General features: G+C 37.6%; 3 protein-coding genes across 3 annotated transcripts; all 3 read left to right on the forward strand.

Annotated features, from left to right (window-relative positions):
- The first annotated feature begins 1611 nt into the window (after positions 1 to 1611).
- LOC103177361 (interleukin-8-like) lies at positions 1612 to 4526 on the forward strand. Its single transcript, NM_001292624.1, is given in 4 exon segments — positions 1612 to 1750; positions 2172 to 2301; positions 2531 to 2607; positions 3183 to 4526. Coding segments are annotated over 4 exon segments (300 nt in total). The 5' UTR covers positions 1612 to 1692; the 3' UTR covers positions 3218 to 4526.
- A 6214-nt stretch (positions 4527 to 10740) lies between these two features.
- On the forward strand, positions 10741 to 12633 carry LOC103177359 (interleukin-8). The gene is made up of 4 exons (XM_042337878.1): positions 10741 to 10862; positions 11284 to 11413; positions 11643 to 11719; positions 12303 to 12633. Exons 1-4 carry the CDS (start codon positions 10805 to 10807, stop codon positions 12320 to 12322), a joined length of 285 nt encoding a protein of 94 aa, XP_042193812.1. The 5' UTR covers positions 10741 to 10804; the 3' UTR covers positions 12323 to 12633.
- A 6537-nt stretch (positions 12634 to 19170) lies between these two features.
- LOC103177358 (interleukin-8-like) lies at positions 19171 to 20665 on the forward strand. The gene is made up of 4 exons (XM_042337871.1): positions 19171 to 19290; positions 19712 to 19841; positions 20071 to 20147; positions 20507 to 20665. Exons 1-4 carry the CDS (start codon positions 19233 to 19235, stop codon positions 20539 to 20541), a joined length of 300 nt encoding a protein of 99 aa, XP_042193805.1. The 5' UTR covers positions 19171 to 19232; the 3' UTR covers positions 20542 to 20665.
- The last annotated feature ends 266 nt before the right edge of the window (positions 20666 to 20931 follow it).

Genomic DNA, 20931 nt, shown 5'->3' on the forward strand with positions numbered 1-20931 from the left:
CTGTAATGTTTCCGGATTTGAAAGTTACCGAGGGTCCAGTTCCACATTACACTCTGTGGTTTGTCATCTAAACCACCGAGTGTGAGGAAGAACTGCACACTTAGTAACTTTCAAATGTGGAAATTTTAAAATAAACTTCAATTATGAATCTCCTTTTTCCAGGAAACCTTTACAGATGAGCAATAAATCATCCATTAATACAATAAAATGTGATCAGCATTACTCAACAATTTGGTGAAAAAATAGCGGCTGAACATTGCAATGTTGCCACATGTTGCCTAATGTACTATATTATATAATATACTAATTTGCACATTGAATTTAACGTTGTCACAATATTTAACATTTGCACTGGGTCCCAGGCATGTCGGAGACAATCTAGCCCTCCTCCTCTCAATACCCTTCTAAATAGCAAGAACCTAGTTTTCGCTTTGTATTGGATTTTGAAGCTTTGTGGATCAGATTGATGATGAATGCAACAGCAGGTTGTTCTTAAGAAATGCAGAAAACAATTTAACAATTCAATCTGAATTGAATAATTTTCAACAATTCTGTGAGATCTTAACGTTTAAGACAAATGCTTCTACAGACTAGGATTAGGTTGAATTTAGGTCCTTTCCATGCTTGCAAGCTCGCACTCCAAGGACATTCGGGAATCTTGGCTGCCGGTGTGCAAATTTGCTGTCACTGAATTTCGCAGTAAAATCCTTTAAAACCTTTTGAGACATTACAACGGCGTACTATTTCAGCGGCATGCTGTATTATGATGCTGTTAAGCACTCTAAGATGCTTCCCTATGTGGAGGTTGCCAGATAAATGCAAGCTGTTGTTATTGTTCCCACAAAATATACAGTTAATTCACTTTACAGTATATTCTATGAAGCGCTTTGAGATGTCTCAAAGACGTGATAAGGCGCTATATCAAATGCAAGGATTATTATAATTTGGCAGATATTTTTGACAGTTTTGTAGCTGTCACAGCTTCAGATTGAAGATAAGTGACAATCTTAATCACTTATAACATTTGCCACCAAAATTCACACGTGACTGTATTTCAACAATCGTGACCCATTCTTAGTCAACATTATTTTTGCACTCTCACTAATGTATGAAGTTAATAGCATGAAAACTCTGACACATTTCTCGTAATTCATAGGTTTAGAGTCTGCTTTGTGTTCCCCTTTATTATAATCTGAAGGAGCGTGCCAAGATCTCTTAAGCGTTAAATGTAAAATCTGGAACTGGATTTGGCTACACATGGCTGAAAATGAATATTGTGGTGAACAACAGTACATGCATTCCTGAAAGCTGTGTAGCCCTCAATAATGTTTTGTTGCATATCAATTTGTGAGTAATGATTGATCAAAAGGTCTTGAGGGAAGAGGATTATTTCTTTGAAAAAATGACAGTGACAAATTAATTTCTACTGTTAAAGGCTTGGACTGTAGAAGGTTGACGTTCATGGGTTGGAAAGAGTCAAAAATTAAGCAATAGACGAATGGGGGATGTCCCTTAACCAACAAATGCCCTGTTTGGTGGATTTCATTTCCGCTGCTTGCCAAGTGAAAGGAGAAATTCACAATAAATAGCGGTTCAGAGGAGCTTTCTGGCATTGAATTTCACTGCGAGAGAAACAGTGAGACAGAGTCAGGCAAGAGACCCTGCAGCAGAAATCCATTCAACAGCACTAGGATGAAGATGAACACTGTAACTGTGCTCGTCATGCTTCTGTGTGTTATTGCCACGCAAGGTAAGTTGACTTTGTGCTCTTATGTTTCATCTCATTTCAATTTATCCTGATGGATCTCAGGGGTTATTGAAATTGAACTTTTTTCTTTGACTCTATTACACCTGTTCCAGGTTACTGCAGAGTTGTAAGGTTTGCAGTATTAGATGAAGTGCAGAAGAATCAAATCTCATAATATACTTTTTCTATATACAAAATAATGTTCAAATCTAGTAAAAGAATTAATAGTAATAATTCTTGCATTTGGTTTGGTCTCAAATATAGTAACTAGAATATTCAAAAAGTCTTGATGTGCTTCGCAGATAATTGCTGTAAAGTGTAGTGACTGTATTTTGTGGATAAATGCAGCAGCCAATTTGCACACAACAATAATGCATTGCTGCATTGTGATCAATAAATGAATGCACTTAATTCTGTTTTACAGGAATTCCCATTGTGGGAACCAGTGCTCACTGTCTCTGTATTCAGACAACTTCCAGATTTATAAAACTGCAGAATATCCAGAGTCTGGAGTATATTCCCAGAAGAAGTGGCTGTGAGTCAACAGAGATAATGTGAGTCAAATTGTATGTAAAACTTTCAGAACATTGTTGATGCCTAACGAGTGCTGTCATTTAATGGTATCCATTTAATAGAAAGTATGATTTCTTCAAATCATTCCTAATTGTTCAGTCTATTTACAAAGCTAATTTTAATTATTTTGTTCTAAAAATGTGCTCACTTTCACATTGTCACGTTTTCTTTCCATCACTCAGATCTTAATAGATAAATTTCTCTTTGCAGTGTTACCCTGAAAAGCAACAGAAAAGTGTGTGTGAATCCTGATGCCAAGTGGGTGAAGGTTGTTATTGCCCGAAGAGGTAGGTTTCTAATAGATTCACTTTTAGCTTGTGATTCGAACGAAAACACAACATCTTCTTTGTGATGAAGGTTGAGAGATGCTGTGGTGATGCTGGGATTGATATGCGAGGCATCTATTGATTACCTTTAGGTCTGCCATTTCTCAGAGTCTTATCTTCTAATAATTATTAGCTGTAGTTGCTTTCTAAAGATTCTGAGGGATATTTGGAAACCTTAATATGTTAAATGAACATTCAGAACTACATTGTGTACTTCTGTTCTCTTGTCCACCAAAGACTGTACATTTTATAACCCCATATTCTCTGAATAGGTGACTAATATTGCACAATCTTTCTTTTTGGATTGCTGTTTAATTAAATTACTTCCATTTTACTGCTCAATGAATGCAACTGATTGTGTCAGCAACCAGAAATTGAAAGGATTATACACAAACATCTACATTCTTGTATTACTAAAATTCAGACTGTTTTAAAATAGACCAATGAAGATTGTGATTAACGCTGTGTATTAAAAAGAGTGTCTGTGATTACTGGGTGGACGATTTCTGGTTAATATCATACTTCTTTATTTTCAGAGGCCAGAATGCGCAGTCGAAATATGAAGCCGTGAAGTGATGGGGCTGATTGCACATCTGGATAAGTTGAGAAATGTGGAGTTGAGTGATGGAGAAGCTTTACAAAGGATCAGAACAATTGAAGTCATTCTATTACTTTGCTTTCTATCCGAATCAAAATCTGACTTCTCTAGCATGCTGAAAAGTTTTACACACAGTGATTGTTTTGAAATAAGATCCTTATGAAATATGAAGTACTCCCACTTCCTGCACACTCAGTGAAGGAGACCTTATATGTAGGTTAAGGTTTATTGTGTTATCATGTTTCTATACTATAGCACATTCGTGAGTTGATCTATTATAGAAATTCATCAGTTTTGAACACTGCACAACCCCGTTAAATTATTTATTTTCAGTAAGCTATGAAGTTCTGCATGGAAAGAGATGGTAATTCTGACTCTATGAAAGATTTTCTGGGATGAGGTGAACAGATTGAGACTTTTTAAATTTGGAAAAGTTCAGTTGTGATAAATGTCAAAAGTTCAATGATTCCACTCCAGGGAATTTTCATGTAGTGGTAGAAACCTTTTTCTGGCTGATTATTTTTTCCACTCATTATGACAAGTATATGATATACATGAATGAGAAATGTAAATCTATTCGATAGATTTTGTGGGCAGCGAAAATAGGATAATTTCAGGCATCAGCATTCTCTGTATTGATAGCATACAGACAGGATGTCAGATGTCAGTCATACAACAGCTGAAATTACTGGCATCCCTGGAAATATTGTTTAAAAATCAGCTTGAGGAATTGTTCAGATCCCAGGCCCCTTCAGCCCCTCAGTAGTTATTGGATCTATCAGTACAAGAGGATGAACTTGAACTTTCCAGTTAAGTAGTTTTCTTTCTATAAGCATATTAAAATGCTCAGAAATGGATTTGGTATAAGCTATCTGGACAATTATAAAGTACATTTCTGCCTTTCAAAATACTTGTAGATGTGCTGCTACAATGTTATGTGTTTTCTATTTCATTTACAAACCAAATTTGAAGTGCTTTCTTCTGTCTTAAAACAAAGAAAATTGTTACTATTCTCTGTAGATACATTTGATAACAAAAACAGTTTTATTTTAGTTCTTGATCGAGATATTTTTCCAATTTGAAAGATTATTTTTAACTTCAAATAACAAGAACCCATTGCATGATGTTCAGACTGAAACTATTTGGTCAAGTAAAATATAGTATTAGAACTTTGCAAATGGAAATTAATTATGGATATGAGACTGTATGTAAATAGTAGTGCTCTTTACTGTGTGGTATTAATTGCAAGAAATAGCATTGTAAAAATAAATTTGCTATCTTCAACCCAATGGACATGTTATTATTTAGTATGTTATTAGTAGGTTCAGTGTACTAAAAGATATTGATATATTTTAGGAGATTAATAAATGAACACATTTTGTCTAAAAGCAATTCTAGTAATTGTGATTGATGTTGACAATATGTTTCCTCAGTAAATAAGACTGGTGCACTCATAAACATATTTGAGTTCTTTCTCATGCACTTCACACAGTTATAAATTGATGCCAGTATATCTGATTGCTTACGAGCTTTGTGGAAGATATGAAGAGAAACATGATTTTTAATCCTTAATTGATATAATGTTTTTCACCTTGGGGGGATATCTTAGAAAGCTTCACAGGAGTTACTGTGAAGTATAGTGACTATTTTTTATTAAACTTTTTTGAGTTGTTTCTCACTCACTACATGCAGTTATGCACTGATGTCAGTACATCTGTGATGTACATGTTGCAGTGCAGGTTGCTAGATAATATATAACCACCTGGAATCTGAGAGCTTCTGTACAGTGCAATCCATCAGTAGCCATCCAAACGGCTACAGATAATGGTAATACAGGGGCTGATGCTCTGCAAATCTCCCTCCTGTCAATAATTATGAGCTGGTGAGGGTCCTTTTCCCACAAACAGCTCGTCTCCATTCTCAATCAGGGATGGTGTAGTCTGGTAGCCACTGTATAGTTTGTGGGGTGCATCTGTTTCCCATCACTCCTCTGCACTATAATCTATATCAACAGCAACAACAACAACAAGATTCCATTTATAGAGCGCCTTTCACGTCGGGAGGACGTCCCAAGGCGCTGTACAGTTGGGTCAGGACCCGAACAGGGGGGAAATGGTCAGGGTGAGGGAGGGAATGGATGGAGCGAGGAAGGGGTAGAGAGTCGAGAGGGGAGCTGAAGGCACAGTCAAAGAGAAAGGTCTTGAGACCGGCCTTGAAGGAGGAAAGGGAGGAGGCGGCGAAGGCATTGGTGGATAGAGTTCCAGAGCCTCGGGGCTGAGAGGCTGAAGGCCCGGCCACCAATGGTAGGGCGGTTGGGGCGGGGGATGTGGTGCAGACTGGAGCCAGAGGAACAGAGGGTACGGGCAGGTAGGTAGTGGGATAGTAGGTCGGAGAGGTAGGAGGGAGCAAGGCCGTGAATGGCTTTGTAGGTGAGGGTGAGTATCTTGAAATCGATCCTCTGGGGGATGGGGAGCCAGTGGAGGCGAGCGAGGGTGGGAGTGATGTGGTCCTGAAGCCTGGTGCGGGACAGTACACGAGCTGCAGAGCTCTGAATATCAGTGTTTTTCAGCCTTTTTTAGTACCACATACCAACTCTGTTTTTTTCACAATTGATTATATTTGAGACTTATGTGACTTTAAGCCTAAAGCACTCAGAGACACTGCCCCATTTGAAGTGCACTATATAAATGTAAATTGTTATTGAAGTGATGGATGTATAGAAAGGGGGTAAACTGAAAATCAAAATCACAAATTTTCACAACATATCATGAAAGACTGTTTGGGTGAAGCATCACTGTGCATTATCACGTACTTAATCAGGGTAGTTACCTTAGTTAAGGGCTGTATTTTTTTCAAAAAATTGCAAACTGATATAGCACATAATAGTCATCTCCAGATTAAAGCATTCTTGGCACCTGCACGATTCTCTGTTAAACATGTCCAATGTGTATCCTTCGAAATACATATGATACTGTTATAAAGCAACACAGCATTGACTTCTCTGGATTTTGTAGCTCAAACCAAAGCCTTGAAGTATTAATTGTAGACATGTAAAAATTTCATTGACACAAATGTATAGAATGGAAACAGGCCACTCGGCCCAACTGGTCCGTATATTTCTTATGTCCCCTCATTATTGATTCCCCAACCAGTGGAAACAGCATTACATTTCTTTGTTGATTTCAAAGGTTTGAGAAATAGAGTAGTGGAAGAATATTGATTTACTTTTACTTTTGGATTGGGAATATAGAGTTTTAATTTACATAAAACCAATGCATATCGGACATGTTTTCCACCTTCTCCCACTTTTGGGTGGTCATCTGTAAGGAGCCGAATTCCAATGTTTCTATTAACATTAATGAGCAATTTGTATTGCGTTAAAATAAATGAAGTACTGGTATGTTGGAAGACATCCGGTTAACATTAGACTTTTTCTTTCAGAGACCAAAAGACTGAAGCAATAATGAGATGAGCCGATTCCACACCTGGATAACTTCAGTACTGAGAACCAGAGTAAACACGGAATTGGTTTGGTATCAGATGTCCAACTCATTAAATAAACCCCATCGTTCCCTTTTGTAACTTGTTTGTTATGGTTTAAAAACTCTTTTCTATACTGATGCATTTTCCTTTTTCCGATAATGTTATATTGTGATATAGTACTGCGTTTTGATAGTGGGTATGTTAAATTGGTGAATATTTTAATTGTTTAAAGAATATCCAATTAACAAGGTCAAATTACGTATTGGAACTGAATGATTTTGTTAATGTTCACTGCCCTTTGAATTGTAGCTGCGATTTCCTTGTAAAATATCCATTGTCAGGAAATGAACATTGCAAGAAGCATTTTGACGAACCCTAACCCTAACCCTAACCCTAATCCTGTATAAAGTGTGAATTGTATTATGTATAGCAATGCTCATCACTGAATCACACAAAACTGTCCCAAAATGTGTCAATATAACCTTCTTGTGCTGCGTTTAAAAGCAATCTACTGCCTCAAATGTCATTCATTGCTGAATGATATGAACTGTGTATAAATTGTGTAATTGTAACAGTTTGCTATGCTGCTACCAGTTAGCAATCAACTGTCTGAAATGTATGTGCAAGTGGAAGTCAACTTATATAGTTCTGTGTTCGAATTGTTGTGTTTAAAACTGCTAAATATATTGAACAATGTTTCTACACATGGCTTTTCCTGAATTCAAGAAAAATCTTGATCAAATCCTGCATAAGACAAATATCTTTGACCATGGCTATGGTCACCTTACATCTCCCATCTGACCTCATCTTGCAAAGTACTCGAAGAGGTTATCCTACATGAAGATGCAAGTTATTATTGTTGCTTAGTTGTCTGAAGCTGAGAAAGATAACAACAATATAACAACAACAACAACAGCAAAATTACATTTGTATAATACAGTGATAAAGAACAGTGGAGTCTGGTTGAAGCGAATGCGATTTTTTAAGAAAAAAATTCACAACTTTCACAACTGGCAGCTGCTGAGCTAATGTGAAAAGCAGCTTTGGTGATATGAAACCAGATGAACGACAACTCTAGATGCACGAATCAGCGGCCACTGTGAGTTTGGATGGCAAGTGTCAGAATGTTATAAACAATAGGGAACCAATATAACCAATCCTAACTGTGTCGTCATCTAACATCGACACAGATTTATTTTTCCGCGCAGGTCATTGCATTTTAGGAACACAATAATAAAAATGATAGTAACAATAATAATAATAATAATAATTCTTGCATTTGACATAGCACCTGACTGCATGGATTTGCTAACAAACATTCTTATAAAACGCCAGTCAGTGGGTACACAATTCAAAAAGAGAGATCACCAAAAAAATTATATTTGTATAGCTCCTTTCACATTGGGAATACATCCCAAGGTGCTGGACAGAGTTTCGGACCCGAGCTGGGGGTTGGGATCGAGGAGGGTGGAGTGTCCAGGGGAAGCAGAGAGATCGAAAGCATAGACGAAGAGGAGTGTCTGAGATGGGTATTGAATGAGGCAAGGGAGTGGACGAGGCGGAGTGACTGCGTGACGGAGTTCCAGAGGGTGGGGGCAGAGTGGCAAAAGGCCAACACACCAATAGTGGGGGAGCGAAATGGGGGGCGTTAAGCAAGCCGGAGAACGCTGAGTAGACGGAGCAAGACAATGGAGGGCTTTCAACGTGAGGACCAGGAACTTGAACTGTATCCTCTGTGTGATGGGAAGCCCATGGAGTCGGGTGAGGATGGGGGTAATAGGGTCACGGAGATTGGTGCAGGAGAGGACACAGGCTGCAGAGTTCTGGATAATCTGTAGCCTATGGAGGGAGGAGTTGGGGAAATTGACAAGCAAGGAGTTTGCATAGTCAAACCTCGATGTAATGAAAGCGTGTATGAGGTTTTCAGGGGCCTGTGCTGTGAGACAGTGGCGGAGCCGGACGATGTTGCGGAGATGGAGGAGGGTAGAGTGGATCATAGCACAGATGTGGGATAGAAAGGATATTCGAGGGTCAAACAAGTCGCCAAGGTTCCGGACTTGCTTAGTGAGGTGGAGGATACAGCCATGGATGGTGATGCTGTCAGCGCCTGAAGTGTGGAGGCGCTGATGGGAGACAATCGGGAGAACCTCGGTCTTGTTGATGTTCAACTCCCATCCAGGACTTCATGTCTGACAGACATACTATTAGGACAGCAGTGGTCCTGGAGTCAAGGGTGGAGATAGAGATGTCGAGTTGGGTGTCACCTGCATACATGTGGAAGACGACCCCATGTCTGCGGATGAAAGTTTGCTAAAGAACCAGAGTCCTGTACAACCAGTTTAAAAGAAGAAAACTTTCTGGGAACTCACAAACAAGTTCAGAAGCACAGATATATGAATAAATCCTTACTCTGGAATTCTGTAATGTTTCCGGATTTGAAAGTTACCGAGGGTCCAGTTCCACATTACACTCTGTGGTTTATCATCTAAACCACCGAGTGTGAGGAAGAACTGCACACTTAGTAACTTTCAAATCAGGAAATTTAAAATAAACTTCAATTATGAATCTCCTTTTTCCAGGAAACCTTTACAGATGAGCAATAAAATCATCCATTAATACAATAAAATGTGATCAGAATTACTCAACAATTTGGTGAAAAAATAGCGGCTGAACATTGCAATGTTGCCACATGTTGCCTAATGTACTATAAAATATAATATATTAATTTGTACATTGAATTTAACGTTGTCACAATATTTAACATTTGCACTGTGTCCCAGGCAGGTCGGAGACAATCTAGCCCTCCTCCTCTCAACACCCTTCTAAATAGCAAGAGCCTCGTCTTCGCTATGTATTGGATTTTAAAGCTTTGTAGATCAGATTGATGGTGAATGCAACAGCAGGTTGTTCTTAAGAACTGTGGAAAACAAGTTAACAATTCAATCTGAATTTAATCATTTTCAACAACTCTGTGAGATCTTAACGTATAAGACAAATGCTTCTACAGACTAGGATTAGGGTGAATTTAGGTCCTTTCCATGCTTGCAAGCTTTCACTCCAAATTTGCTGTCACTGCATTTCGCAGTAAAATCCTTTAAAACCTTTTGAGACATTTCAACGGCATACGATATCAGCGGCATGCTGTATTATGATGCTGTTAAGCACTCTAAGATGCTTCCCTATGTGGAGGTTGCCAGATAAATGCAAGCTGTTGTTATTGTTCCCACAAAATATACAGTTAATTCACTTTACAGTATATTCTATGAAGCGCTTTGAGATGTCTCAAAGACGTGATAAGGCGCTATATCAAATGCAAGGATTATTATAATTTGGCAGATATTTTTGACAGTTTTGTAGCTGTCACAGCTTCAGATTGAAAATAAGTGACAATCTTAATCACTTATAACATTTGCCACCAAAATTCCCATGTGACTGTATTTCAACAATCGTGACCCATTCTTAGTCAACATTATTTTTGCACTCTCACTAATGTATGAAGTTAATAGCATGAAAACTCTGACACATTTCTCGTAATTCATAGGTTTAGAGTCTGCTTTGTGTTCCCCTTTATTATAATCTGAAGGAGCGTGCCAAGATCTCTTAAGCGTTAAATGTAAAATCTGGAACTGGATTTGGCTACACATGGCTGAAAATGAATATTGTGGTGAACAACAGTACATGCATTCCTGAAAGCTGTGTAGCCCTCAATAATGTTTTGTTGCATATCAATTTGTGAGTAATGATTGATCAAAAGGTCTTGAGGGAAGAGGATTATTTCTTTGAAAAAATGACAGTGACAAATTAATTTCTACTGTTAAAGGCTTGGACTGTAGAAGGTTGATGTTCATGGGTTGGAAAGAGTCAAAAGTTAAGCAATAGACCAATTGGGGATTTCCCTTAACCAACAAATGCCCTGTTTGGTGGATTTCATTTCCGCTGCTTGCCAAGTGAAAGGAGAAATTCACAATAAATAGCGGTTCAGAGAAGCTTTCTGGCATTGAATTTCACTGCGAGAGAAACAGTGAGACAGAGTCAGGCAAGAGACCCTGCAGCAGAAATCCATTCAACAGCACTAGGATGAAGATGAACACTGTAACTGTGCTCGTCATGCTTCTGTGTGTTATTGCCACGCAAGGTAAGTTGACTTTGTGCTCTTATGTTTCATCTCATTTCAATTTATCCTGATGGATCTCAGGGGTTATTGAAATTGAACTTTCTTCTTTGACTCTATTACAACTGTTCCAGGTTACTGCAGAGTTGTAAGGTTTGCAGTATTAGATGAAGTGCAGAAGAATCAAATCCCATAATATGCTTTTTCTACATAAAAATTAATGTTCAAATCCAGTAAAAGAATTAATAATATTAATTTTTGCATTTGGTTTGGTGTCAAATATAGTAACTAAAATATTCACAAAGTCTTGATGTGCTTCGCAGATAATTGCTGTAAAGTGTAGTGACTGTATTTTGTGGATAAATGCAGCAGCCAATTTGCACACAACTATATTGCATTGCTGCATTGTGATCAATAAATTAATGAATTTAACTCTGTTTTACAGGAATTCCCATTGTAGGAACCAGAGCTCGCTGTCTCTGTACTCAAACAACTTCCAGATTTATAAAACTGCAGAATATCCAGAGTCTGAAGTATATTCCTAGAGGAACGAGCTGTGAGTCAACAGAGATAATGTGAGTAAAATTGTATATAAAACTGTCAGAACATCGTTTGTACCGAACGAGTGCTGTCATTTAATCATATCCATTTAATAGAAAGTGTGATTTCTTCAAATCATTCCTAATTGTTCAGTTTATTTACAAAGTTAATTTTAATTATTTTGTTCTAAAAATGTGCTCACTTTCACATTGTCACATTTTCTTTCCATCACTCAGATCTTAATAGATAAATTTCTCTTTGCAGTGTTACCCTGAAAAGCAACAGAAAAGTGTGTGTGAATCCTGATGCCAAGTGGGTGAAGGTTGTTATTGCCCGAAGAGGTAGGTTTCTAATAGATTCACTTTTAGCTTGTGATTCGAACGAAAACACAACATCTTCTTTGTGATGAAGGTTGAGGGATGCTGGGGTGAAGCTGGGATTGATATGCGAGGCATCTACTGATTACCTTTAGGTCTGCCTTTTCTCAGAGCCTTATCTTCTTATAAGTATTAGCTGTAGTTGCTTTCTAAAGATTCTGAGGAATATTTGGAAACCTGAATATGCCAAATGAACATTCAGAACTACATTGTGTACTTCTGTTCTCTTGTCCACCAAAGACTGAACACTTTATAACCCCGTATTCTCTGAATAGGTGACTAATATTGCACAACCTTCCTTTATCACCTACTCTCTGAATACTGTTCAACGAATACACCATCTGATTTTCTCAGCACCCAGAGATTGAAAGAATTATACATCAAAAATCTTAAGAAACATATACAGTCTACATTCTTGTATTATCTAAAATTCAGGCTGTTTTAAAATAGCACTGATGAAGATTGTGAGTAGTACTGTATACTGAAATGAGTTTCTGTGATTCTGGGTGAAAGATTTCTGGTTAATATCATACTTCTTTATTTTCAGAGGCTAAAATGCGCAGTTGAAATGTGAAGCAGTGAAGTGATGGGGCTGATTGCACATCTGGATAACTTGAGAAATGTGGAGTTGGGTGATGGAGAAGCTTTACAAAGGATCAGAAAAATTGAAGTCATTCTATTACTTTGCTTTCTATCCGAATCAAAATCTGACTTCTCTAGCATGCTGAAAAGTTTTACACACAGTGATTGTTTTCAAATAACATCCTTATGAAATATGAAGTACTCCCACTTCCTGCACACTCAGTGAAGGAGACCGTATATGTAGGTTAAGGTTTATTGTGTTATCATATTTCTATACTATAGCACATTCGTGAGTTACAGAAATTCATCAGTTTTGAACACTGCACAACCCCGTTAAATTATTTATTTTCAGTAAGCTATGAAGTTCCGCATGGAAAGAGATGGTAATTCTGACTCTATGAAAGATTTTCTGGGATGAGGTTTTGTAAATTTGGAAAAGTTCAGTTGTGATAAATATCAAAAGTTCAATGATTCCACTCCAGGGAATTTTCATGTAGTGGTAGAAACCTTTTTCTGGCTGATTATTTTTCCAATCAATATGACAAGTGTATGATATACATGAATGAGAAATGTAAATCTATTCGATAGATTTGGTGGGCAGCGAAAATAGGATAATTTCAGGCATCAGCATTCTCTGTATTGATAGCATACAGACAGGATGTCAGATGTCAGTCATACAACAGCTGAAATTACTGGCATCCCTGGAAATATTGTTTAAAAATCAGCTTGAGGCATTGATCAGATCCCAGGCCCCTTCAGCCCCTCAGTAGTTATTGGATCTATCAGTACAAGAGGATGAACTTGAACTTTCCAGTTTAGTAGNTTTTTTTCTATAATCAAACCAAGTTTGAAGGGCTTTCTTCTGTCTTAGAACAAAGAAAGTTGTTACTATTCTCTGTACATACATTTGATAACAAAAACAGTTTTATTTTAATTCTTGACCGAGATATTTTTCCAATTTGAAAGATTATTTTTAACTTCAAGTAACAAGAACCCATTGCATGATATTAAGACTGAAATTATTTGGTAAAGTAAAATATAGTATTAGAACTTTGCAAATGGAAATTAATTATGGATATGAGACTGTATGTAAATAGTAGTGCTCTTTACTGTGTGGTATTAATTGCAAGAAATAGCATTGTAAAAATAGATTTGCTATCTTCAACCCAATGGACATGTTTTTATTTAGTGTGTTATTTAGTAGGTTCAGTGTACTAAAAGATATTGATATATTTTTGGAGATTAATAAATGAACACATTTTGTCTAAAAGCAATTCTAGTAATTGTGATTGATGTTGACAATATGTTTGCTCCGTAAATAAGACTGGTGCACTCATAAACATATTTGAGTTCTTTCTCATGCACCTCACACAGTTATAAATTGATGCCAGTATATCTGATTGCTTACAAGCTTTGTGGAAGATATGAAGAGAAAATATGAGTTTTAATCCTTAAATTGATATAATGTTTTTCACCTTGGGAGGATATCTCAGAAAGCTTCACAGGAGTTACTGTGAAGTGTAGTGACTATTTTTTATTAAACCTTTTTGAGTTGTTTCTCACGCACTACATGCAGTTATGCACTGATGTCAGTACATCTGTGATGTACATGTTGCAGTGCAGGTTGCTAGATAATATTTTACCACTTGGAATCTGAGAGCTTCTGTACAGTGCAATCTGTCAGTAGCCATCCAAACTGCAACAGATAATGGCGATACAGTGGTTGGTGCTCTGCAAATCTCCCTCCTGTCAATAATTATGAGCTGGTGAGGGTCCTTTTCCCAAAAAACAGCTCGTCTCGATTCTCAATCAGGGATGGTGTAGTCTGGTAGCCACTGTATAGTTTGTGGAGTGCATCTGTTTCCCTTCACTCCTCTGCACTATAGTCTATATCAGTGTTTCTCAGCCTTTGTTAGTACCACATACCAACTCCGTTTTTTTAACAATTGATTATATTTGAGACTTATGTAACTTTAAGCCTAAAGCACTCAGAGACACTGCCCCAGTTGAAGTGCACTCTATAAATGTAAGTTGTTATTGAAGTGATGGATGTATAGAAAGGGGGTAAACTGAAGATCAAAATCACAAATGTTCACAACATATCATGAAAGATTGTTTGGGTGAAGCATCACTGTGCATTATCACATACTTAATTAGGGTAGTTACCTAAGTTAAGTGCTGTATTTTTTTCAAAAAATTGCAAACTGATATAACACATAATAGTCATCTCCAGATTAAAGCATTCTTGGCCCACGCACGATTCTCTGTTAAACATGTCCAATGTGTGTCCTTCGAAATACATATGATACTGTTATAAAGCAACACAGCATTGACTTCTCTGGATTTTGTAGCTCAAATCAAAGCCTTGAAGTATTAATTGTAGACATGTAAAAATTTCATTGACACAAATGTATAGAATGGAAACAGGCCATTCGGCCCAACTGGTCCGTATATTTCTTATGTCCCCTCATTATTGATTCCCCAACCAGTGGAAACAGCATTACATTTCTTTGTTGATTTCAAAGGTTTGAGAAATAGAGTAGTGGAAGAATACTGATTTACTTTTACTTTTGGATTGGGAATATAGAGTTTTAATTCACATAAAACCAATGCATATCGGACATGTTTTCCACCTTCTACCACTTTTGGGTGGTCATCTGTAAGGAGCAGAATTCCAATGTTTCTATTAACATTAATGAGCAATTTGTATTGCGTTAAAGTGAATGAAGTACTGGTATGTTGGAAGACTTCCGGTTAAGATTAGAATTTTTCTTTCAGAGACCAAAAGGCTGAAGCAATAATGAGATGGGCCGATTCCACACCTGGATAACTTCAGTACTGAGAACCAGAGTAAACACAGAATTGGTTTGGTATCAGATGTCCAACTCATTAAATAAACCCCATTTTCCCCTCTTGTAACTTGTTTGTTATGGTTTAAAAACTCTTTTCTATACTGATGCATTTTCCTTTTTCCGATAATATTATATTGTGATATAGTACTGCGTTTTGATAGTGGGTATGTTAAATTGGTGAATATTTTAATTGTTTCAAGAATATCCAATTAGCAAGGTCAAATTACGTATTGGAACTGAATGATTTTGTTAATGTTCACTGCCCTTTGAATTGGAGCTGTGATTTCCTTGTAAAATATCGATTGTCAGGAAATGAACATTGCAAGAAGCATTTTGACTAACCCTAACCCTAACCCTAATCCTGTATAAAGTGTGAATTGTATTATGTATAGCAATGCTCATCACTGAATCACACAAAACTGTCCCAAAATGTGTAAATATAACCTTATTGTGCTGCGTTTAAAAGCAATCTACTGCCTCAAATGTCATTCATTGCTGAATGATATGAACTGTGTATAAATTGTGTAATTGTAACAATTTGCTATGCTGCTATCAGTTAGCAATCAACTGTCTGTAATGTATGTGCAAATGAAAGTCAACTTATATAGTTCTGTGTTCGAATTGTTGTGTTTAAAACTGCTAAATATATTGAACAATGTTTCTACACTTGGCTTTTCCTGCATAAGACAAATCTTGATCAAATCCTGCATAAAACAAATATCTTTGACCATGCCTATGATCACCTTACGTCTCCCATCTGACCTCATCTTGCAAAGTACTCGAAGAGGTTATCCTACATGAAGATGCAAGTTATTATTGTTGCTTAGTTGTCTGAAGCAGAGAAAGATTACAACAATATAACAACAACAACAACAACAACAGCAAAATTACATTTGTATAATACAGTGATACAGAACAGTGGAGTCTGGTTGAAGCGAATGCGATTTTTTAAGAAAAAAATTCACAACTTTCACAACTGGCAGCTGCTGAGCTAATGTGAAAAGCAGCTTTGGTGATATGAAACCAGATGAACGACCACTCTAGATGCACGAATCAGCGGCCACTGTGAGTTTGGATGGCAAGTGTCAGAATGTTATAAACAATAGGGAACCAATATAACCAATCCTAACTGTGTCGTCATCTAACATCTACACAGATTTATTTTTCCGCGCAGGTCATTGCATTTTAGGAACACAATAATAAAAATAATAGCAACAATAACAACAATAATAATAATAATAATAATCATTCTTGCATTTGACATAGCACCTGACTGCATGGATTTGCTAACAAACATTCTTATAAAAAGCCAGCCAGTGGGTACACAATTCAAAAAGAGAGATCACCAAAAAAATGATATTTGTATAGCTCCTTTCACATTGGGAATACATCCCAAGGTGCTGGACAGAGTTTCGGACCCGAGCTGGGGGTTGGGATCGAGGAGGGTGGAGTGCCCAGGGGAAGCAGAGAGATCGAAAGCATAGACGAAGAGGAGTGTCTGAGATGCGTCTTGAATGAGGCAAGGGAGTGGACGAGGCGGAGTGACTGCGTGACGGAGTTCCAGAGGGTGGGGGCAGAGTGGCAAAAGGCCAACACACCAATAGTGGGGGAGCGAAATGGGGGTGTTAAGCAAGCCGGAGAACGCTGAGTAGACGGAGCAAGACAATGGAGGGCTTTCAACGTGAGGACCAGGATCTTGAACTGTATCCTCTGTGTGATGGGAAGCCCATGGAGTCGGGTGAGGATGGGGGTAATAGGGTCACGGAGATTGGTGCAGGAGAGGACACAGGCTGCAGAGTTCTGGATAATCTGTAGCCTATGGAGGGAGGAGTTGGGGAAATTGACAAGCAAGGAGTTTGCATAGTCAAACCTCGATGTAATGAAAGCGTGTATGAGGTTTTCAGGGGCCTGTGCTGTGAGACAGTGGCGGAGCCGGACGATGTTGCGGAGATGGAGGAGGGTAGAGTGGATCATAGCACAGATGTGGGATAGAAAGGATATTCAAGGGTCAAACAAGTCGCCAAGGTTCCGGACTTGCTTAGTGAGGTGGAGGATACAGCCATGGATGGTGATGCTGTCAGCGCCTGAAGTGTGGAGGCGCTGATGGGAGACAATCGGGAGAACCTCGGTCTTGTTGATGTTCAACTCCCATCCAGGACTTCATGTCTGACAGACATACTATTAGGACAGCAGTGGTCCTGGAGTCAAGGGTGGAGATAGAGATGTCGAGTTGGGTGTCACCTGCATACATGTGGAAAACGACCCCATGTCTGCGGATGAAAGTTTGCTAAAGAACCAGAGTCCTGTACAACCAGTTTAAAAGAAGAAAACTTTCTGGGAACTCACAAACAAGTTCAGAAGCACAGATATATGAATAAATTCTTACTCTGGAATTCTGTAATGTTTCCGGATTTGAAAGTTACCGAGGGTCCAGTTCCACATTACACTCTGTGGTTTATCATCTAAACCACCGAGTGTGAGGAAGAACTGCACACTTAGTAACTTTCAAATCAGGAAATTTAAAATAAACTTCAATTATGAATCTCCTTTTTCCAGGAAACCTTTACAGATGAGCAATAAAATCATCCATTAATACAATAAAATGTGATCAGAATTACTCAACAATTTGGTGAAAAAATAGCGGCTGAACATTGCAATGTTGCCACATGTTGCCTCATGTACTATAAAATATAATATATTAATTTGTACATTGAATTTAACGTTGTCACAATATTTAACATTTGCACTGGGTCCCAGGCATGTCGGAGACAATCTAGCCCTCCTCCTCTCAACACCCTTCTAAATAGCAAGAGCCTCGTCTTCGCTATGTATTGGATTTTAAAGCTTTGTAGATCAGATTGATGGTGAATGCAACAGCAGGTTGTTCTTACGAACTGTGGAAAACAAGTTAACAATTCAATCTGAATTTAATCATTTTCAACAATTCTGTGAGATCTTAACGTATAAGACAAATGCTTCTACAGACTAGGATTAGGGTGAACTTAGGTCCTTTCCATGCTTGCAAGCTTTCACTCCAAATTTGCTGTCACTGCATTTCGCAGTAAAATCCTTTAAAACCTTTTGAGACATTTCAACGGAATACAATATCAGCCGCATGCTGTATTATGATGCTGTTAAGCACTCTAAGATGCTTCCCTATGTGGAGGTTGCCAGATAAATGCAAGCTGTTGTTATTGTTCCCACAAAATATACAGTTAATTCACTTTACAGTATATTCTATGAAGCGCTTTGAGATGTCTCAAAGACGTGATAAGGCGCGATATCAAATGCAAGGATTATTATAATTTGGCAGATATTTTTGACAGTTTTGTAGCTGTCACAGCTTCAGATTGAAAATAAGTGACAATCTTAATCACTTATAACATTTGCCACCAAAATTCCCATGTGACTGTATTTCAACAATCGTGACCCATTCTTAGTCAACATTATTTTTGCACTCTCACTAATGTATGAAGTTAATAGCATGAAAACTCTGACACATTTCTCGTAATTCATAGGTTTAGAGTCTGCTTTGTGTTCCCCTTTATTATAATCTGAAGGAGCGTGCCAAGATCTCTTAAGCGTTAAATGTAAAATCTGGAACTGGATTTGGCTACACATGGCTGAAAATGAATATTGTGGTGAACAACAGTACATGCATTCCTGAAAGCTCTGTAGCCCTCAATAATGTTCTGTTCCATATCAATTTGTGAGTAATGATTGATCAAATGGTCTTGAGGGAAGAGGATTATTTCTTTGAAAAAATGACAGTGACAAATTAATTTCTACTGTTAAAGGCTTGGACTGGGTTCATGGGTTGGAAAGAGTCAAAAGTTAAGCAATAAACCAATTGGGGATTTCCCTTAACCAACAAATGCCCTGTTTGGTGGATTTCATTTCCGCTGCTTGCCAAGTGAAAGGAGAAATTCACAATAAATAGCGGTTCAGAGGAGCTTTCTGGCATTGAATTTCACTGCGAGAGAAACAGTGAGACAGAGTCAGACAAGAGACCCTGCAGCAGAAATCCATTCAACAGCACTAGGATGAAGATGAACACTGTAACTGTGCTCGTCATGCTTCTGTGTGTTATTGCCACGCAAGGTAAGTTGACTTTGTGCTCTTATGTTTCATCTCATTTCATTTTATCCTGATGGATCTCAGGGGTTATTGAAATTGAACTTTTTTCTTTGACTCTATTACACCTGTTCCAGGTTACTGCAGAGTTGTAAGGTTTGCAGTATTAGATGAAGTGCAGAAGAATCAAATCTCATAACATGCTTTTTCTATATAAAAAATAATGTTTAAATCTAGTAAAAGAATTAATAGTTATAATTCTTGCATTTGGTTTGGTCTCAAATATAGTAACTCGAATATTCAAAAAGTCTTGATGTGCTTCGCAGATAATTGCTGTAAAGTGTAGTGACTCTATTTTGTGGGTAAATGCAGCAGCCAATTTGCACACAACAGTAATGCATTGCTGCGTTGTGATCAATAAATGAATGCACTTAATTCTGTTTTACAGGAATTCCCATTGTGGGAACCAGTGCTCACTGTCTCTGTATTCAGACAACTTCCAGATTTATAAAACTGCAGAATATCCAGAGTCTGGAGTATATTCCCAGAAGAAGTGGCTGTGAGTCAACAGAGATAATGTGAGTCAAATTGTATGTAAAACTTTCAGAACATTGTTGATGCCTAACGAGTGCTGTCATTTAATGGTATCCATTTAATAGAACGTGTGATTTCTTCAAATCATTCCTGATTGTTCAGTCTATTTACAAAGCTAATTTTTATTATTTTGTTCTAAAAATGTGCTCACTTTCACATTGTCACGTTTTCTTTCCATCAATCAGATCTTAATAGATAAATTTCTCTTTGCAGTGTTACCCTGAAAAGCAACAGAAAAGTGTGTGTGAATCCTGATGCCAAGTGGGTGAAGGTTGTTATTGCCCGAAGAGGTAGGTTTCTAATAGATTCACTTTTACATTGTGTACTTCTGTTCTCTTGTCCACCAAAGACTGAACATTTTATAATCCCATATTCTCTGAATAGGTGACTAATATTGCACAATCTTTCTTTTTGGATTGCTGTTTAATTAAATTACTTCCATTTTACTGTTCAATGAATGCAACTGATTGTGTCAGCAACCAGAAATTGAAAGGATTATACACAAAACATCTACATTCTTGCATTGCTAAAATTCAGACTGTTTTAAAATAGACCAATGAAGATTGTGATTAACGCTGTGTATTAAAAAGAGTATCTGTGATTACTGGGTGGACGATTTCTGGTTAATATCATACTTCTTTATTTTCAGAGGCCAGAATGAGCAGTCGAAATATGAAGCCGTGAAGTGATGGGGCTGATTGCACATCTGGATAAGTTGAGGCATGAGGAATTGAGTGAAGGGGAAGCTTTACAAAGGATCAGAACAATTGAAGTCATTCTATTACTTTGCTTTCTCTCCGAATCAAAATCTGACTTCTCTAGCATGCTGAAAAGTTTTACACACAGTGATTGTTTTGAAATAAGATCCTTATGAAATATGAAGTACTCCCACTTCCTGCACACTCAGTGAAGGAGACCTTATATGTAGGTTAAGGTTTATTGTGTCATCATTTTTCCAGACTATAGCACATTCGTGAGTTGATCTATTATAGAAATTCATCAGTTTTGAACACTGCACAACCCCGATAAATTATTTATTTTCAGTAAGCTATGAAGATGCGCATGGAAAGAGAT

The sequence above is a fragment of the Callorhinchus milii genome, unplaced genomic scaffold, assembly GCF_018977255.1.
Source record: "Callorhinchus milii isolate IMCB2004 unplaced genomic scaffold, IMCB_Cmil_1.0 Scaffold1, whole genome shotgun sequence".
Lineage (NCBI taxonomy): Eukaryota > Metazoa > Chordata > Chondrichthyes > Chimaeriformes > Callorhinchidae > Callorhinchus > Callorhinchus milii.

What these genes read in the sequence shown, in the direction of transcription:
- LOC103177359 (XM_042337878.1), top strand. Translation starts at nt 10,805, where the DNA reads ATGAAGATGAACACTGTAACTGTGCTCGTCATGCTTCTGTGTGTTATT. An exon ending in GTGTGTTATTGCCACGCAAG is followed by an intron (nt 10,863 to 11,283) that starts GTAAGTTGACTT and finishes TCTGTTTTACAG; the next exon opens with GAATTCCCATTGTAGGAACC. An exon ending in TGTGAGTCAACAGAGATAAT is followed by an intron (nt 11,414 to 11,642) that starts GTGAGTAAAATT and finishes TTCTCTTTGCAG; the next exon opens with TGTTACCCTGAAAAGCAACA.
- LOC103177358 (XM_042337871.1), top strand. Translation starts at nt 19,233, where the DNA reads ATGAAGATGAACACTGTAACTGTGCTCGTCATGCTTCTGTGTGTTATT. An exon ending in GTGTGTTATTGCCACGCAAG is followed by an intron (nt 19,291 to 19,711) that starts GTAAGTTGACTT and finishes TCTGTTTTACAG; the next exon opens with GAATTCCCATTGTGGGAACC. An exon ending in GGTTGTTATTGCCCGAAGAG is followed by an intron (nt 20,148 to 20,506) that starts GTAGGTTTCTAA and finishes CTTTATTTTCAG; the next exon opens with AGGCCAGAATGAGCAGTCGA.